The sequence below is a fragment of the Ochotona curzoniae genome, unplaced genomic scaffold, assembly GCF_017591425.1.
Source record: "Ochotona curzoniae isolate NIBS_2020 unplaced genomic scaffold, NIBS_Ocur_1.0 contig_1473, whole genome shotgun sequence".
NCBI lineage: Eukaryota > Metazoa > Chordata > Mammalia > Lagomorpha > Ochotonidae > Ochotona > Ochotona curzoniae.
This window is the reverse complement of record NW_024465097.1, coordinates 18,632-39,795: the sequence shown is the minus strand read 5'-3', so window position 1 is coordinate 39,795 and position 21,164 is coordinate 18,632. Positions and strand designations below refer to the sequence as shown.

At 47.7% G+C, this 21,164-nt stretch overlaps 1 protein-coding gene across 1 annotated transcript; it reads right to left on the bottom strand.

Annotated features, from left to right (window-relative positions):
- Window positions 1-2,778: 2,778 nt before the first annotated feature.
- On the bottom strand, window positions 2,779-16,166 carry LOC121147080 (vomeronasal type-2 receptor 116-like). Its single transcript, XM_040966792.1, has 6 exons — window positions 15,964-16,166; window positions 11,520-11,811; window positions 6,549-7,355; window positions 5,260-5,487; window positions 4,837-4,960; window positions 2,779-3,695 (listed from the first exon to the last, which is right to left on the bottom strand). Exons 1-6 carry the CDS (start codon window positions 16,164-16,166, stop codon window positions 2,779-2,781), a joined length of 2,571 nt encoding a protein of 856 aa, XP_040822726.1.
- Window positions 16,167-21,164: the final 4,998 nt, after the last annotated feature.

Sequence of the window (21,164 nt, the reverse complement as noted above, 5' to 3'; positions counted from 1 at the left end):
GGAATTTGTTGAAAAGCTTCAAGAAAACAACTGGTTGCAAGGGAGCCTGACAGTTTTCCTAGGAATTTTTTTTTTTACTGAATTACATTCAGATTTGAAAAATAACAGGAGTGACTTTCTGTCTAAATACTACTTGTGCTAAGTATAATTAGCCTAGCTGCTACATAGAATGAATGTCCACCTCTGTCCTGCTCTGTGATCTCTGTTTGGGTATCCTGGTTCCAGGCCCATAAATTGGTCTGACTCCTATTGTTGGTTCTTGTCACAACCCTGAAATAAATATTGCAATGGAGAGATATGTGATATAGAGTGGGAAGGGTCTCATTTTGTCACGATTCTCTGTGTCAGTCTCTCTCAAAATTAGTAATAAGATTTAGAAAAATTTCTAGGTTGAGTAAAAATATTCATGATGTAAATCAAATCTGAGGTCATGTACCAGATACAATAGCCTGTCACTTTATGTTACATGGTTTTTTCTGCGATGCCAGAGATTGAATTAATTTGGATTATTTACTAATGTGGGGTCAATGTTTTATGTTTGGTAAGTCATCTGATACTCACTGGCTTGCTGAGCGTCAGTTTTTGACCTACATGCATTTTAAGGGAGATTTCGTTTCAGGAAACAAAATTTGCTTAGTCATACAGTGCCACTCTGTAGGAACACTGGATTGGACCAAACCATCTTGATCAATGCTACCTGAAACACTGTTCTAGAACATTCTCTTTACCAATTTCAATGGGTTGTCCATGTCTACATGGTACTGATACCATAATTGCATGTTCTTCATTCCGTACAGCTTTTTGGTAATACCTCTGCTTTATAAGCAGATTCCCCTCACTCACAGCCAATATCTGAAGGGGGAATTCCGGGCTGACCTGGAGAAGCCACACCTGATCCTACTCAGAACTCCTCTCAGAACCCCCTTGTGCAGAAAATGAAGCATGCCTCTTTAAATGAAAGGCACAAGTCACTCCTGACTTCATTCAAGAGCAAATCTCAGCCAGGTGGACACTTGGAAGAAAATGCTCCAAGGTTCACAAGGAACCCAAGACCACAAGAGAATTCGACGCACCCTGGGAATCTTACTGAGCCTTCTGCTTTCTTCTTTCACCTGACATACGTGCTCTCCAGTGCTGCTTGTATGTCAGTTTCCTTGGAAGTGGATGAAGGTGGAAGGCATATATGCAAATGAGAAGATCTAAATGGCAAGAAGAGGGTTGAGTGCACTAAGCAAGTTGCTGTAGCATTCTATCAGTGATTGCCATGTGCTCAAGTGGGAGGCATTCTGATCCTGTGCATGGAAACAATGAGGGACTGTTGGATCTAGTTGGAATACTCTATAATGTAGCTTAGAAGATGTCCTGATGGCCAATGTGGTATTCTAGCAGCTAAAGTCCTCGCCTTGTACATGCTGGGATCCCATATGAATGCTGGTTCTATCCCAACAGTCCCAGTTGCCATCCAGCTCCCTGCCTGTGTCCTGGGAAAGCAGTCAAGGACAACCAAAAGCCTTGGAATCCTGCACCCATGCATGAGAAATGAAAGAAGCTCCTGGCTCCTGGCTTCAGCTCAGCTCCAGCTGTTGCGGGCACTTGGGGAGTGAATCAGCAGACAGAACACATTCCAGTCTATCTCTTCTCCTCTCTGTATCTGACTTTTCAACTAAAAATATATTTTAAAAAAGAATATGTCCAGAAGCATAGGCTGTAATACTGAAATCCATTGTAAGGAGTTTATCAGGAGTACAATTTGGTTTTGTCCATACATAGAAGTGTTTTTCTAAATAAGTTGCAAGCTGAATGACCAATCTACACCCATTGGAAATGTGCACTGTGAATGAGCCTGAACTAACCCAGCTTGGAATGGTTCATCATGGCCTGAGTACTCAACATCCATCAAGACACAGTTGTGTCCCCAAGTAAGTGGAAAGATAAAATTTAAAGCAAAATCAGAAGATAAAGCAATGCATTGGCTCATGGACATCCAAGTGTAGAATCAGTGTCATGTATGATTGAAGATCCCCTATACATGAATAAAGACATTCCAACATAGATTGATATTGAGCATTTATTAAGATGCTTTGAGCCAGTCAAGTGTCCCCACAGAGTAACATTAAATGAAAAAGAGACTCTTGTCCCTGCTAAAGAAATCACACATAACGTGCAGTGCAACAAGCCAGGGGTACAAAATATAAAATCTGTGTATCTTGGATGTCATTCAAAATATAAACACTTACACTGTGACAAGTGAACAGAATGGAATTGTCAGTCTTTATATTTCATCTTCATTGCAGCTATAAATGACACGACTGTTGTAGGGTTGATGGGCAAATTCAATGTCACATACACCATGATTTATTTTTACTGAATATAAATGCTTTTTCAAATATTCGTCACTTATTCTGAGATAGAGGCAACACAGAGCTATTGACAGAGACAGATGTCTCCCATTGTACACCTCACATCAATGCATCCCAATGCCTCATCAGTGCTGTGACCACAACCAACAACGAGCAAAATTTGTATCCTCACCTAGGTGACAAGAATCAGGGCATATGAGCCTTTACCATTTCCTTTAAAGGAACTCTGGTTACAGACCAGGAGCCAAAGCCCAAAGCTGATGTCATTAACTCAGATTACTCAATTAAATGCCATACACACAAATTCTATAAGCAAATGATTTTACTTATTAATATTTATAGCAGGAATGTAAATACAATAATGATTGTAGGGTCATACCTCTCACAATATGACAGCAGAACAAGAAAATAATATGTATTAGAATCCACTAGAGCATGTTTTTTTTTTCTTTAAACCTTCCACACAATTCCTCTCAGGTCTTAGGAGAATGATGTAGCATTTGAGGGCAAAGATGCAGCCCAGGAGCCCAGCACCAGAGGCCAAGATGGAGAAGACCTCCACGGCCACCATCACCTTCCCCTTGGTGCTCTGGTACACAGGCAGGAAGGTCACCCACACACTGCAGAACACCAGCATGCTGAATGTCAGGAACTTGGCTTCATTGAACGTGTCAGGCAGCTTCCTGGCAAGGAAAGCCACAGTGAAGGTGCCCAGGGCCAACGAACCCAGGAAGCCCAGCACACAGTAGAAGGCAGTGATGGAGCCCTCGTTGCACAAGAGGACAATGTGTCCATGCTCAGAGTATGCATCTGTGTCCACAAAGGGAGGAGATGTTGCCAGCCAGATGGCACAGAGAGTCAGTTGGATGAGGAAGCAGATGGGAATGACAGCATTTGGGGCTCCTGACACCAGCAATCGCCTCATGGTCCTTCCAGGCTTCATGGCCTTGAAGGCCAGAACCACAGTGATGGTTTTGGCCAGCACGGCAGCAACAGCCACTGTGAACACCAGGGCAAGTGTGATTTGTCTTAGGAGGCAGGTGGCAGTGTTGGGACGGCCAATGAAGAGGAAGGAGCAGAGGAAGCAAAGGAGAAGTGAGATGAGCAGGATGTAGCTGAGGTTGCGGTTATTGGCCTTGACGATGGGTGTGTCTCGGTGCTTCACAAAGACCCCCAACACCATAACAGTGAGGAGAGTGAGGGCCAGAGCCATGCATGCCAGAGCAGTACCCAGAGAATCCTCAAAGTCCAGGAAAGTCACCAGCTTGGGGAGGCAGTGAGTTCTCTCCTTGTTTGTGTACTCCAGCTCTGGGCACTGGACGCACTGCTCTGCATCTATAGGAAGAGATAGAGTCAGGGTGTCCATTTTGGAAATTCAGAATCATTCCCTGTTGTGAAAATGGGTCAGCTCTGCAGTGCGCCTAACATACGGAATATTTGAGATGTGTACTATGGCACAGTAAAGCCTGTTTCTACCTTTCTGACCTGGGCAGAGTGCTCATCTGCTGATGGGAAGAAACACATTCAAAGAGATCTTCACAGACATGTGCTAAGAAAGGCTCATTCTGTGACCTGATGAGGACCCCTTGGACATGGGTGCTTCTAGCCTTCGCTTCATCCATCCCTTTCAGTCTCCTTCATGTCAAGTCCTGTGTCACCATTGCGTATTGCCTAGGGACATCAACTTTAGAACCTTCTCTCCCAGACGTGAGCAGACCCAAACACCTATGGCAACAGTACTAAAACCAATGCTCTCAGTTCTCATATGGTAAATGACAGAACATGTGCACCCTCATTTAGCATCTTCATTCTCTTGGAAAACTTTCGATCATTTTTCTATGTGATGCTGTGTTTTATTTTATTGAATACGTAAATGTTGGGTTTGAACTTAGATGTTGTAATGATGGCAAATCTGGGTGTGTTGTGATAGTCATCAAGTTATTGATGGAGAAAAATTCTATTTTTCAAGTGAAGGCATATCAGTACTTTAAAAGATTTTACTGTATACTCAAAGTGACATTAGGTGTGTGATAATTCCCCTAAACATAATTCTGATCCAGACTCATGTAAATGTGATATTCACACAAGCAGGAACTATTCCATATGTTTCTGAACTGCGATGTAAAACATGCTGCAATCAAGATTCCATGTGCTCATGGAAAACTGGTGATTATGGCACTGACATGTTTTAGTTTTAATGTAATTTATCTAGCTGTATCATTCAGGTGAGGATTCTTTTCTGGAGGGCACTGATATCATTCTGAATGAGTGCTGAAGTGGGCATTACTCTAAGGAATGCCAGATAAATACACAAGTGGCTACAATGAATCTAAACAAATAGATTGCATGAACACATGCATTGAAAGCTATGGTGCAGTTGACACCCACACTGCCAGTAAACCTCTTCTGTTGTCTTTTCATGGAGAAAGGATTAGGAAAGTAAAGCTATATGCATTGGAATTTCTACCTACTTTACCTGTCTGATTGGACATTTCTCTCTCTGGACAGAACACACAGGTGTAGCAGCAGATGGGTCTTCCTTCCTGTGGCATGATCCTGAATCCTGGACCACAGCTCTGGCTACACACAGACTGAGGAGTCTGAAGGGGAAAGAGAAACCGTGGGCACGATTTGCTGCATTATCAGCCACTCCAAAGCATGTCAGTGTATTCACTCTCACAACATACATTTCACTTTCACTTGAAGGTCACAACTGAATCCTTTCCCCATAATTGGAGGTGTTCCCTATGCATTCATTGCAGCATCACATCATGGCCATTGCTGCTTCCTTAAGCCTCTCTCAATTACAACAGAACCTAGTAGTATTCACCTCACATTTTTTTCAAACAGCTCCATTCAGATCTCCCAGGAGGTATCATACATCCAAACAGAACCTTACCTCCTTGAAGGCAGCAGGCCATTCTATCAGGTCTTCATGGATGAGCAGTCCCTGCTCATGTGAACTGGTGGAAGAAAACTCTCCAATTTTCTCCAGCAAGCTCAATCCAGCAGGAAAATTCACAACATTCTGAATATCATAACGTGCCACGCCACGTCTTGGTTCACGCATGGATACATCATCTCCAGCACTGTTTCTGAACTGGAGTTTCCTCAGAACTGGGTGGAGCTGGAGGACAGGCAGAATTGGAGACAGGGAGAGTTTCCAAGTTAGCTGTGGTTTGACACAGGTGCTGAACGAGGCTTCTTTGTTGTGTTCAGTATCCAGATTCTCTTATTTGATAGGGCATGACTTTCTCTGGATGCTCAAACATTTCCCGAGTTGAGATGAAATGAACTCCTGTGCCTCATTTGTAAGAAACGCCCTCTGTACTTTTGCAGGGAAGTGGGTTTAATAGCTCAAAGTCCATATTCTATCATTCAAAGAAACTGTAGGCAATTCATTTCTGTGCTCACAAAAGTATCTCATTTCATCATGCTCTATTATTTCTGTCATATTGGGTCAACATTTGCAACAAAATGTAATGAACTGGGGATCTCGAGACTGGTGGGAATACACAAGCCAACCAGACATATATCATTTCCCTGATTTTTAGAAATTCGTTTGCACTGAGTATAAGTTATAAGGATAACACTCAGGTAGTGTATTGACATATTAGACATACCATGTAAATGACATTACCCTACTTCCCCTTAATAAGAACATTATCTGCAATCCAACTCTTTATGATATGAATGTACAAGTTTCCAGGAACATTCATATATATGGATGTATAGACTATACCCGCATATGATGAATCAGTCACAAATATCAGAATTTTCAATTTGACACAGAAAAAATTTTAAGGAAAGGAAAAAGTGTTTGGCCAACATCTCTTGATATTTTAACTTTGATAAAGCAATGCTTGGCTTTGGTGTGACAATTTTTTTTTTCTAAAAAAACGTCATCCCAGATTTTACTGGAACTTTGGTAGCACTGCATCCTACACTAGAACATTTTAAAAATAATTTCTAATTCCTAAGTTAATGTTCAAGATCTGCAATGAATGGGCTCTCTAGCCATAGCAGAAAACAACAGACGGAAATGCAACTCATGAAATGATCCCATCTACCCTATACCTGATCCTGCTGACTTTGAAGTATAGCAAGTTTCATGGTGTGGTCTTCCAAAGAAACACCAGCTGAGTCCATCAAGTGGTCAGTGCCTGAGCTGATCTGAGGGAGGGTTACCTGCCAGGGAAGAATCATTGGCTGGGCTGCTTCTCCCAGAGATCCCAGCTCCATTTTCTCCATAAGAATTGTGTGAATGACATGGGCCACTGCATACACAGCATTGTAGACTAAATAGCTGGAGTCAGAGAGGGTCATCAGGTCAATGTATGGTGGAAGAAACTCCAAGGATGCATTTGCTGAGCAGTTTCCAATGCGTCCACAAAATGACCCTGCTGGTGAGCAGTCCAGATACCAGAGCCATAATATATTGAAGTAAAAGTCCTCTGGGATGAGAGAAGGCTCCACTGTCTTGAGAAACTCGTTGAGGCCAGGGATCTCCTCCCTGTGGGGGGAAAATGAGAAGCCTCCATGCAAAGAGTGCAGCATGTGGTCTGTCTCATACACAACGATGTCCCACTTGGATGCCATCACCCACACCTTCCCCATGGTTAGAAAGAATTCCACTGAAATGTCCACAGTAATGAGGGCCCTTACATCACCATAGAGGATGTGCACGTTTGCAGTCGAAGCTTGGGTCCTGCTCATGAAAGTCAGATCACTCTCTTCATACAGCCTCTTGGTGACAGGGAGCTTCACTGTGAAGGCCACACAGACTCCTCTCTTCAGCATCTCTGCTTGGATGTCCTGCAGGAACTGCTCTCCTTTCATGTCATCAGACACAAAGAGTGCCACCCATGTCCAGCCAAAATGCAGTAGCAGTGACAGCATTGCAATGCCCAGAGAGCTGTCACTGCTGGCCATCTGATAGAGTGATGGGAACTGCTTCTTGTCATTTAGCATGGGATCAAAAGGGCCATAGGTCAGCTGAAAGAAGAAAAGAATCAAATCAACCCATGTGATTCTTGAGTATGCGAAATGGACTTGAATGAAAACAATTATCCCAGGGTGGACTTGAGTCATTCACTTGTTTTTTTTTTAATTGAAGAGGAAGTGTGCAGTAGAAATGAAACTTCCTATTGTCAGGGTCACAGACAAGACCATGGTTCAGTTGATCGTTGCTTCAAGAAAATACATAAAAGTTACATTGATAGCTTTAAAGAAAGTACATCCATTCCTATTTCTTGTATGTGACCTGTGCTGGGACCAAGATCCTTCTGCTTCCCATCTCCTAGTGGGTGTCATTGGTAGGACAGAGCAGCCACTCTTGGAATCGACTATAGTTCAGATAGAAATCTCTACTGTATTAACTCCTGTTATTTGGAGATAACTGATCAGTGATAGAGATTAATGTATCTGTTCAAATATACTCATTAAACCCAATTTGATTGGGGAGAGAGAAATTTTCCCATGCAAATTTCCTTGTGATGACAAGGCAGCCTATGTCTGAAAGGCACACGTCTTGATTCTGACTCAGGTTGGGGGTCCCTGGTGACATCTTTCTGAGATGCTGGGTAAGTCTGGGAAGGCAGTAATGGTGACTCAACTAAGTGAGTCATGGTGGTCACTGGAATGAGTTCCTGGCTCTACACATCTGTCATGCATATGTGTACACCAGAAGAGAGGTACTCTTTGTTTGCCTCTCTCCTCAAATAAAGATGGAAGGAAGAACAAGTCTGAATGCATGGGTATGTGCCATGGTCATTGGAAAGGCTGAGAAAATCTGCCATTGCACTCAAGAATACTATTGCTCCAATATAATCTCAACATTCCTATAGGCTTGTGAGTTAATCTGCTGGTTTTCATACTAGGATTCCATGTCAGAGCACCCGTTCCAATCCAGGCTAATCAGCTTCTGATCCAGTTTCCTGCTAATATGTCCATCAAGATAGTCAAGTATGACCGAAGAACTAGGACTTTTGCGGCCATATTGGACAACTCCAGTGACACATGCCTCATGGCTGTGCCTGGATCAGACCTACCTGCTGTGAGACTGTGGGCGTTGAACCAGTGGATCAAAGACCCTTGATTGCTCTTATATATGCATAGTCCCTGCCCTCCTTTTCCCTTGTTTGTGGTTTCAAGTGGACACATAAATGTATCTCTTTTTTTTTTTAACATGTATATGTTTTTATTATATTTTGACAATCTTTACATAGTTAATTAGGGTGAAAAAGCTTCAAGGGCTACAAGGAAGTGGGCAAGACCATCACTTCCATACCACTCTCTTCATGTATCTGAGGTAAAGGGGGATATAGAGGTAGAAGCCCCACCCACTTTCCCACCCACTCTAATTCCCGGATGTGGGGCATGCTCTGAGATACTCAGTCAAGTGGTTCCAATAGTTCACCATTCATGGATCGCTACCAGTCTCGCCACTCCAAGCACGATGTGGTCTTTGAAGAATCCATTGATTGACACAGTCCCTTCTAGAGTCTCCATTTGCCCAGTATTTTGCTACCAACAAATATCTGAGGTTGTTGATTGACTTGTTCTGTCTTTCCTTGGTTAGGACTCTGAGTCCGGTGTCTCGACTGGGGAGATCCTCAAAGAAATTTTGAGGTATTCCCAGTCCAGATTCCTGAGTGTTCTAGCAAGCATAGGACACGGCACAGTCCATCGTCCCAATCAGCCTGTGGTGTAGTTGCTGGGTCGGTTCTGTCTCCATCCATGTCCTCCACTGGAACCAATGGGTGTTATAGGCCGACCTGGTTCCGCCCTGGACACACTCAGCCCTCACACAAACCAGTAGGAGCTGCAGCCAAGTCAGGGCAGCCCACAGTAACCCCCACCAGGCCCACCCCCTACCCTGGCTTGCCAGTATGTATGGCAGACTAGTCCAGTCTGTCCCACATTCCCTTCTGCTCACATACTCGCCAACGGTTGTTGCGACCTAATTCCATCCAACCATCTCATCCATCCATCCCTAACAGATGTTGTTGAGTGTCTGTCTAGCCACCCCAGCCACTGTCCTAGTTCCTGTGCCCTCCCTTAGAAGGTGATGACCTAAGAGGGAGGAACTCACAATTTCCCTCCCAGGTCACTCCCACTCCCAGTTGTGCCCTCTCCAGTTGGCCCTGTGGTTCAACTCGACATGAATAGCCCCCTGTACCAGCTTCCGCCAGCTGATGCTATGACCAAGCCCCAACAAACCCTCACCCACTCTGATTGTAGATTGCACCAGTGGGAATAGTTAGCCCAGCCTGGTTTTCACCCAATCTGGTCCACATGAGGTGCACAGGTGCTGTGGCCCTGCCTCGTCTGGTCTACCCCCTACCCAGCTCACGATCCTCAGTGGAAGTAGCTGTTCAGCTAGGGAACCACCCCTTATTCCCCTGCCCACTCTGCCTCCTCCCTTCCTGAGTCTCAAGTGTGCTGGTTGGGCGCTGTGGCTGCATCCGGCTCAGGCTACCTCACCTTGGCATTCCAAATTGTGTATTGCTTTTGTCACAACCCAGAACTGGTTTGACTGATACTCTGTTCTGGCATTTGGATTTACCAGTGGATGACGTGAACAGATTCAGCCTGGTCTGCCCCCGAACCATGCCAAATGCATGCCAGTGAGACACTTTCCATGACTTCTTGGCTGTTACCTTCCTTGTTTCTTGTGCTGACCTGCAGGGTCTGTGTCCTGCCAGAGGTGTTGCCCGGGCTCCTCCATCAGAACCCCTCCAAGTGCCAGGTTTTGTGCATAGCAGTGGGTCCAAGTGCCAGTTCACCTCCTGTCCTAGCAGGAACAGTGGCTTTTCCTAACTGGCCTTCATCCCATTCTGGTTCTTGCTGTAGGATGTTTCAGCCCAGCCACGGCTCGTCCACACCCCCATATAGCTCATATAGGGCTCAGTTGGGGTCGAGACCTAGCCTAGTCTGTCCCACATCTACCCTGGTCCTCCAAAGCACCAGAAGGTGTTGTGGTCTGGCCCGGTATGTGTTATTCCAGTCCACACTTGTGCCAAGGGAGATGACTACTGTATCCAGACCCTGCTGCAGCCCCATCCACCTCTCGCAACCCCTGCCTTAGACACCATGGCTCAACTCTGTGGTTAATGTGGACCAGTTGGAGCCAAAACCCAGCTGGGCATGTCCTGAGCTCCACCCTGTGTTCCCATCATGCTTGTGGGCTAAAGTTTGCTTAGTCCAAACCTTCAGGTCTCAGTCCCACACTTGCATTAAGGTTTCATGTCCCTGTTCCTGGGAATCACCAGAAATTCGTGCCTCACCTACACTAACACTGGTCTTATTTATGGGTGTCCCTTAGCAGCTATTTCATATCATAAAAATCCCAGAGCTCGCTGCTGGGTGGGCAACAGGCAGAGACTAGCACCACTTGGTGCACTGGCCGCCCAAGGCCGAGGCCTCTGCCCGTGCCTTGCGGCAGGGACTGTGGCCGACACACCAGCAGAGTTCCATCTGGCAGGAGCGCCCCCGACAAGTGCCACCTTGGGGGGGAGGGGTTAAGCCTGCCACTTGCCCTGAAACTGGGATCCACCCAACCTGTACTGCCACCAGCATTTGGCTAGCGGGAAGCAGGGCAGAGCTAGGAATTTACCCCAGCTGCCAGCCATCTCTCACGGGTACTCACCCATGAGGGGCTTTAGGTGCTCCTGGGCTAGGAGAAGACCGAGGCCTCGGACCCCACCTTGCAGTGGGGCCTGTGGCCCATAAATGTATCTTTTAAAACATGACTTCACACCTTCAGAACCAATCTTTTCCAAAAACAACCAGAAGTTGAGGTCTGCAAATCCCCAGCTCTAATGGTTTTGGGTGGCATCTTATGACAATGTTCTCCTTCCACAGGGTGATTCAGCATGCTGGGCACATCATTTAGAAACTATCAGGTGTCAACATGAAACAGAAGTGGTAACCAGCACATGGAAGTAGCATAATTGGACACTAGACAGGAATCTAGGCAGACTCAATATTCACTGCTCTTTCCCCTATCCCATTCTGCTTGTACTTGGAGTAATTGCATATCCCCCAAAATGCTTGAATCCTTCCCACAACACAGTCAGATGTGTGTACTGGGCCATCTTCATTCCAAATGGGTTAGAAAGATTCAAACATGTCTCTCCAGATTCAAAACTCACTGACCTGTGGGGTTTTGTAGAGCTCCAGAACGGTTCCAAATTCAATGGACAATGCTGAAGTGGCTCCAACAATGGTGGCCACCGGCATGCCTTGTGTCTGGCAGGTGTAGTTAGGTAAACGCTCAGTGTTCCCATCCAACCAGTGCAGGAGGCTCGATAAGGTGAGCTGTTCACTGGGAAAGGCACTGTACCACTGGAATTCCAGGGTGAGGTTGGGGAGCAGGTGGGGATCCTTGTTGATCTCTTGGATGGCAAAGTAAAAGGCCAACACATATTGGTAGTTCTTCCACAGCCACCTAAACATGAGCCAACACCAGAGAGAAAGATCAAACCATGGAATTCAGAGCAATAGCACAGTCTAGCCCTGAAGCAGCATCAGACAGATAGACGCAGGTGCCATTCTGTGCTGTCATATCCCTGGCACAGGGAGTGGCTGAGATGAAGGTTCTCAGAGCTCCAGCGCATGTCAGAATGACCTTTGGACCCCTCTGAAGGAAGTGGTCCTAGCATTCATGACCCTTCACTAATCCTCCAGGGAAACCTCAAGGTGCTCAAACCTGGGGGAAAAGGCAAGAGCAAGCTTTCTGTTGTCACCGATCTCTGGGGTCACTTGCAAACCACCTCACTCATTGGCACTCTAAAATCACAGGACACGTGCCTCTGTAAGCAGCTGCACCTGGGCTGTTTCCCACTGGTCTTGCTGCAATCCCCACCTCAAAGCTTCACTTGATCAGATCAGTTGTACTACTTCTCATCTCCTTGAGACAGCAGCATTTGATGGACAAACTCTTGGTTACATCATGCAGGCTGTTCACTCAGTTTGATCTATTCATTTTGCTGTACTGAATTCTCAACTAGCATGTCATCATTTACTCTTGCATGGTTCTTCCTTTTCCTGCATGTGTTAAAACATAGCTTAATGTAAAAAACCAATTTCACATTCTCATAGATATCATTCTAAGAGGATGAACATATTCCTTCCTTCCCTCAATCTGCCTCATTCTTTGTTCCTTTGAATGTTTGATATACCGTAGTTTCAATTTACATTTTAACCACACCATGTGTCTTGAGTGAAAATATGACTTCCTGGAATGTAAGAATGGCTCTCACACTTGAAGTGCCTAAGAGAACGGACGGTCTGTTTTCTCACTATGGATTCTTGGCTCTAGTTTCCTGAAACATGCTGCATCATTTGAATGCTAAGAGAAGTCTTTATGTTAATGAATGATAGGAGTCTAATATATTCATATAAGCAGTCCTTTAGTTGCACTGAAATTTATGTTTTAGTTGCACTCAAAATTATGGGGCTTTTTGTTTGTTTCCTTTGCTTGAATAAGATTTTTTCTGTCTTCTTGTCCACACTTAAAGATGATATAATCTCTAATTGACAGTGTTTTGCTTTTAGTGAAGCAGCATTTCATGATCCTGTCACACAATATCTTACATTTATACAATTGCAATATGAAATGCCATCGTATCCTCTAGGTAAATGGTAGTATTCTATACACACTTCAACACATTAGCTTTTCAGATTCTGTACAGGATTCCCTGAAGAAAAACTCAATCTGACCTGGAAATTCTGCCCATCCATAGCTTCAACTTCATTGATAGAATTGTAAATCTAAGCTATTGAAATACTATTTTGTTTCCATCATGTGGTCCTACTAATTTACATTATTTGTTGTAAATTGCACATTGCTTGTTCCTGGGGATCTTTTTAGCTCTTGCTACCAGCTGGAGGCTCACCTCCTTCATTCTTCTTTCCTAAATGCTAGGTTGGCAGAGGTTAACTTGTACACATGCAGAGTCATTCTTGGAGTCAACCACCGCTTCCTACACAGAAGCACACATAGATAGGAAGATATTTGAGAAAAACAGACCAAACGTTGCCACAAACTGAACATAGAGAAAGCATGTAAGCTCTCATTCTGTGTAACTTCACGCCAAGTTTCCATCACAGGCAAGAACACAGAGCCATAGGCACATTGGTTGTCCCATGGCAAGGGGAGACAGTGAGACACTGAGAAAGAGTGTGGGGATTTGGGGAAGGATGAGGAAAATCTACAGGTTACTCAGCAATGATTTGGTAGGTATTCAAGAATCTTGATTAAAGACTATCTCATTACTCACTACTTCACCCAAGTTACCTCCATCTGAAACCTTTGTGAAACTTATGAAATGAACTTCAACACCAGGCTGCTGCAGTCACACAAAGTAAATAACAAATCTACTGCCCAGCATGGATTCAATGAGTCTGGCTTATAGCCGAGCTCCAGAACTTGGAGGGAGGTACACTCACTGCACTGGAGTCCAACTTCCGGACAATTTACCAATCAGGATCCATATGCCCTTGGTGAGATTGAAGCACCTGCCATTCTGGGGTGTGACAGCACATGAAGGCTATTAGATCTGCACAAACAAGGACAGCCAGACACTTTCATAACTGAGGTATGGAAGCAGAGAGCAAAGTTTTGTCTCTGTGTGGCATGACCTGGAGAATCTCACACAGAGAACATGAGCAAGGCAGGTCCTCACTGATTCCCATGTGGCACAGCTAAGAGGAGAGATTCCTTCACCCTCACAAGAGAGGAAGACTCAAGCAGACAGTGAGAAAGAACAAGGAGAGTGTGAAGCCACAGGCTGGGAGAGATTACAGACTACACAGTGAAAGCTTCACAGATAACCAACTCCTCCCTCAGTTGATTCATCCCCAGCCGCACAATGTATAGCAATCTTTTGAGATGAAATGCAGGGAATCCTAAGACTGGCAAGGGCAAGCACTCTCCAACTGACAAACAGTTCATGGCCTCACTGCCTTCTGAGCATCCTGCACTGTGGCCACCAACAAGGATGCAGGCACAGACTTGCTCATCCCAATGCACTGTTAAGCATTGACGCAGAATCTCAGTTCCAGAAACACAGGCTGCACAGATGTGCTAAACCCAGGACTAATGCAGCTTCCGTGTCATCTTTACAAAAGCATCTTCAGGGTCTTAGTAAACCCTCAAGAAGGATGAACCCCTTTGTTGGTATTGTGTCCAGCATTTGAAACCTTCATCATGTAGTTTTTCAGTATTTTACATAGGGTGGAACCCAGTCTGGGTTGCTGCTAGAATCAAGGAACACACAACCTTACCAGCAGCCACACAACAGCATCCCTATCAGCACTGACACCCATACTGACTCCTTAATTTTACTCCCATTCCATGCATGCTGGCAGTAGAGGATGTTTGGTCCCAACACTCTAACTCTGAGATTCCAAGCATTGTGTCTGGGAGATCTAACGAATGCAGCAGACACAGAAATGGTGATGTCACTCCGTTGTCCCCCCACAGCACAGAGAGGCAAATGCAAAATAAGTAGCACCCCCCCCCCCCCCCCCCCCCCCCACCCCCCCCCCCCCCCCCCCACCCCCCCCCCCCCCCCCCCCCCCCCCCCCCCCCCCCCCCCCCCCCCCCCCCCCCCCCCCCCCCCCCCCCCCCCCCCCCCCCCACCCCCCCCCCCCCCCCACCCCCCCCCCCCCCCCCCCCCCCCCCACCCCCCCCCCACCCCCCCCCCCCCCCCCCCCCCCCCCCCCCCCCCCCCCCCCCCCCCCCCCCCCCCCCCCCCCCCCCCCCCCCCCCCCCCCCCCCCCCCCCCCCCCCCCCCCCCCCCCCCCCCCCCCCCCCCCCCCCCCACCCCCCCCCCCCCCCCCCCCCCCCCCCCCCCCCCCCCCCCCCCCCCCCCCCCCCCCCCCCCCCCCCCCCCCCCCCCCCACCCCCCCCCCCCCCCCCCCCCCCCCCCCCCCCCCCCCCCCCCCCCCCCCCCCCCCCCCCCCCCACCCCCCCCCCCCCCCCCCCCCCCCCACCCCCCCCCCCCCCCCCCCCCCCCCCCCCCCCCACCCCCCCCCCCCCCCCCCCCCCCCCCCCCCCCCCCCCCCCCCCCCCCCCCCCCCCCCCCCCCCCCCACCCCCCCCCCCCCCCCCCCCCCCCCCCCCCCCCCCCCCCCCCCCCCCCCCCCCCCCACCCCCCCCCCCCCCCCCCCCCCCCCCCCCCCCCCCCCCCCCCCCCCCCCCCCCCCCCCCCCCCACCCCCCCCCCCCCCCCCCCCCCCCCCCCCCCCCCCCCCCCCCCCCCCCCCCCCCCCCCCCCCCCCCCCCCCCCCCCCCCCCCCCCCCCCCCCCACCCCCCCCCCCCCCCCCCCCCCCCCCCCCCCCCACCCCCCCCCCCCCCCCCCCCCCCCCCCCCCCCCCCCCCCCCCCCCCCCCCCCCCCCCCCCCCCCCCCCCCCCCCCCCCCCCCCCCCCCCCCAAAGGCATGGAAGGAACAAATGTGGATAGAACCTGGGCCTTCCTCAGTAAATATTACTGTGACAGTTGCACATTGTTTCAGCAATCTCAGAAAGGATTAAACACAAAGAATGTCACGTACACTCACAATCACAACCACAATTACAAAAAACATGAACTTACCAAGACTGAAAAGGGTAAGAAAGTGTGAGTTGGGTGCTGCTGCTATTTCTTCCCGGGTAGTAAAGGGGGAAAAAGCCACCCAACATCAGGTCCCCATGTCTGTTCACATGCCACTTCGTGAATGTAAAGCAATCATCAAGCGTCATGCCTTGGGATACATGCAGCATGGGCAACAGCAGGAAGAGGATGCTCACAGACCACATCTTGTCAAGATTCCCCTGTGGTGGAGACACAGATACTGAGTGTGTGCACAGGCATGAGGAATAGAGGGCTGGCTGGAGTGGACACTGCTCTTGGGGCAGCGTCTAGCTGATCTGCTCTGGTACAATGTCACCTCTTTGGCCCTGTATTTAGCATGCACTTGCAGCCCTGAATTTCTCACATGGGACACTCCAGGGATTGTCCTGCCTTGAAGCTATGCACCTGTCATCATGTGTTCTGGCATTAACACTTGAGAAAAACATGTTGTGGACTCTCCTTGCCTCCTGCTCTCTTTGATTGCACCATGGCCCAATAGGGCCCTGGAGACCACCTCAGGCTTGGACAGCAACTCTGTGAACTTGTGTGCACAGGGACCAGGGGAGATGTGGGCAGTGGACTGCTGAGTGGGTTTGGCAATTGTGAAAGAGTTGATGGTGGGATGGACAGAGCAGCCAAATGCATCATTGCATATGGAGTGAGGGGTTGATGGCAATCATTGTTTCCTCCCTGTGTGCCCCAGGCTATCCTCGTGACTTGGACTGACATCTTTCACTTGTCTGCAGTGCCTGCTGGGGAAATGGTCTTTAGAGTCAGAGATTATGAGGCATGTGCAGAGAATTTACATTTCATGCTTCTTCATCTATAGAAGTTGAAGGAGACAGATGGTAGCATTTACCTGTGGTCTCATGGACACACCAGGGCCTGCTTCCTGGCTGAGGGGCAGGCTATGGGGTGGTGCATAGTGGTGATGTTGGCACAAATGCATAAATATATAATATTATGTGAATATACAAGATGGAAGGATGTAACTCCATGGGGAATTACTAAGAAGTAGAATGCTGAGTGTTACAAGGATGGCTTTGGAGTTCTTATAATGTATCTCTCTCTGAAAGAAGGAAATCGTTAAGCTGGTTATAATAGGCCAATTTTCTGATCCTGAAAATGGCTGACTTGCCTAGGCTTCAATGCCCATTTCCATGTCTGAGAACTGAATGGGATGTGGGACAGACTGGACCAGTCTGCTATATATACTGGCTAGCACGGGAACTGGGGCAGGGGTAAGCCTGGTGCTGGTTATTGCGGTCACTTTGACTAGTTACAGTTCCCACTGGTTTGAGTGAGGGCCAAGTGTGTGGTGGGCAGAATAGAGCTAGACTGCAATGCCCATGGGTTCAAGGGGAAGATAAGACTGGAAATAGAACTGACCCAGCAATTGCAAATACCAGCCTGTCATAAACTGATTGGGCCACAGATGGTGCCAGACCCTCTACTGGCATACGCACACCAGAACCGGATCTGGAATCACCTCAGACGACGTTTCCTTGGGATCCATCCAACTCAATTGCTGATATCAGAACCCTAACCATGAAGAGAAGTGCAGGTTCCATGGTCTGACCATGGAGTGAAGGCATCAAAAGCTGAGCTTCCTCAGAAGCTCAGACGGAGCATTGCACAGCATATCCAGGTGCACGTGGAGGACATGGCAGTCCATTTGTACTTGCATAAGACACCTGGTGCCACGACTGAGGATTGAGGTCATGCCATTTGTTGGCTTTGAAAATCTGGGCAAATGGAGACTGTAAGGTGGATTATGTCAGCCAGTGGTTCTGGAAAGATTTCATTGTGCTTAGAATGGCAAGGTTGATAGCAATTCAGAACTGTTGAACTATCAGAATCACCTCAACAGTGCCCTCAGAGCAGGCTGCATGTCAGGGATCTGGGATGGGTGGGAGGCTGGATGGGGCTTCCTCTTTTGCCTGCCTCCATACCCCAGACACAGAAAAAGAAGAATGTGGAAACAATGCTCTTACCAACTTTCTTGTAGCCCTCGACCATTGTGCCCTAATCAACTATGTAAACATCATCAAAATAAAATAAGAAATAACAGAAATCCCAGGCTCCTGGCTTCCTCATAGCCCAGGCAGAGCCACTGGGGCCATTTGGGGAACACAGCGACAGATGGCAGATCCTCTCTCTCAGCATTGTGCTTAACTCTGCCTTGCAAATAATATGGAAATAAATGTGGGAGAAAACTCTAGCGAATCAGCAGATGGAAGATCCTCTCCAGCACCCACTTCCAACTTAACTCTACTTTTCAGATAAATAAGTAAATACATCATTGTGGAAGGATAATCTGGCCCATCATCCCAAGAAATCAGCTTCTATGAAAATGCAGACTTGGACTCTCTCTGAGCTAACAGCAGGGAGAGAAGCTCCAAGCTAACACTCTCTGAAGAACACTGTGGAGGAAGTCAGAGTAACATGAAGGGAAAGGGACATGGGTGGATGTTCTTGCTATCCCTGTGGGTTCTCTACTCACCAGAGAGGGCTGAGGTGGAGAAGGGTCGGCCTCAAGTCCTCCTGTACCATTGGCCTTGCTCCCTCAGTGTGGAGATGCTCACAGCCTGTGGCTCCATGGGAAATGCAGGGACTTCCCTTCTGGCTTCTTGACACAGGAAGACAGTGGATATTCACATCAGGGGATGGTCCTCATCATCTCTCCAGTGGATAAAGTGCAGACTGACAGAAATTTACATGAAAATATAATTGTACATATGTATGGGAATAGGAAGTTTATTTAGCTGTTTTCACATGTGTCACAGCATGGAGACATTCCTTGGCAACTCCACAGTGGGCTTCGTTGCTCTGGAGGTTAACTTGATGTGGCTATCCCTCTGTCTAGTCTGGGAAGATGACAGAAGGTGGGGGATAGTTATTCCGTGGGGCTTTGTTTAACCTCTAGCCACTGGAACAAGAAGGGTCTCTTTAATAGCTTCTATTGTATGTGGTGTTGGGGGACTAGCAGTCACTGGGTTACCTCCTTGGTATGCACTGTGTAGGCCCATGGTTATGAGTTCTCCATTCTCCAGAGTTGAGAGGCACTTAAAAAATTCCTTGGAGTGCATCTACCATTTCTAATGGTAGACATGACTTGGGTGCTGGTTGAAATTCTCCCCAACCCTGGTTCTGTCTCTGGATAAAAGCTTTGCTTGCTCTGATCCACTGGTGTGGTCTCTGATTTAGAAGAGGCTTGGTAGTCCCGTGATAGGACTCTGTCAACTCTGCTACTGGTACAGATAACACTCTGCTGGGATGACCCACATTGTAGGAAGGGCTCATCTTGTAGGAAGGACTCAGTTTCTCTTGAATGGCCTTCTCTCCATTTTGAGAGGAATGGTTTGATGTATTTTTCAGAGCATTTCACTTAGAAAAAGCATAGATGTCCACACACGTACTTAGAAATGAATGTTTTAATTCTATACAGGGTTATGTCAGACAGTAAATGTCCCTTTATATTTATTTGTCTTATGTTTTTTCATTGCCTGAACTCCACACAATATCATTTTCCTTCAGCGTGACAAACTCTAGTGCTTTCTCCAATGTTGCTATAATGCTGAGTGTGTCCAGTTTGTTTTTTGAAAGTCCTGCTGAAAAATATGTTTGTCTTCATTTGTGTAGGATATTTTTCAGGATTTTTACAAATTTAGGTAGTCATGGCATCTCCATGATACCTTCCAATACTTCTCATTGCCTCATGTTCCTTTCAAAGTGATCATTAGTCTGTTGATTCTTTAAAAGAAATGTCTTCTTCTTCTTTAAAAGATTGCTGGTTCTTCAAAATGCAGACTTTGAGGGTTTTTAGGTTTTTTTATTTCACCTTTGCTTTTATGTATTTACTTTTGAGTCTTATTTTTGATGATGTTTAAATAGTTGATTAGGATAAGAGGGGTTGAGGGTTAGGGGAGTGTGGGTAAGATCATTATTTCTGAGTTATCTTTTTCCTCTTCCTGTGTCTGGTGGAATGGGAGAGATAAGGGGAGAAGCCATATACACCTCACAATCACCTCAGTACCCTTGTACGGGATATGGTCACCTGACATCATCTCAAGGTTCCCGATGTGGAGCATGTTCTAAAGGTTCTGTCAAAGTGGCGTTGGCAGTTCTGACATACTGTTAATCTCATAGATCTAAGGATGAGGGAATCCTTCTAAGGTCTGTTGGCTGACATAGTCCACCTCCAAGTCTCCACTCACCCAGAAATTTGAAGTCAAGATTCGCTGGGCTACAAGTTTTGCTCTGCCTTTTTTGCCCAATTTGTTCTGCTCTTTTTTTCCTCTGCTATGGTACCAGAAGTGCTCCACAGGTTTCCATGGATTTACTCTGGTTCATGCCATGCCTCCATCAGTGGATACAGGCAAAGTCAATGAATCCAGTCTGGCTCTCCCATTAACCCAGTTCACATGCAGGCCATGTGCAGTTACTGAATGCCCAGCCTGGTCTGCCCCAGGGGCAGATCTCACACTCACCAGCAGGAACAGTGGCCCAAATCAGGGAAGTCCCTACAGAACCCCTACCAGGCTCAATCAAGCTCGCCTCAGAGCCTCACGTGTATAGCCCAGTCTGGCATGCCCTGCTCAGCTCAGAATATGCCAATGGGTGCTTTATCCTGGCCCAGCCTGGTCTGTTCCCAGTTCTAGCTCCTGCTGATGGATGCTGCTGCCCAAAGTGGCCTGTGCTGCACCTCATGCTTCTTCTCAGATCTGCTGGTAGGTGTTATGAACTGACCCCGCCATACATATATGCCTGCATGTACTGTAACCAGGCCTGGTCTAGACTACTTGCCTTCATTCTTCTGCTCACTTTAGGGACTCAGTCCTGACAAAGGAGTTCCCCCAAGCTCCTCTATCAGCTCTCCTCCCAGTGACAGATCTTAAGCACAATAGTGTGTCCTCGGCCCAGGCTGAGTCCACTTCTTCTCCTGGCAAGAACAATGGCCCCACCCAACCAGCCCACAACCATTCTGGTTCTTACTGTTGGGTGTTTCATCCCAGTAACACCTGGTTCACACCCCTGACTCAGTTGTCGTGCGGTTCAGTGGGAGCCAAGACCTAGCCCAGCCCATCCTACACCCAACCAGCCTGGGTCTCACAAGCACCAGTGAGTTCTACAATCTAGCCCATTCTGAAGCTGCTCACACCCAGTCCACACCTATGCCAAGC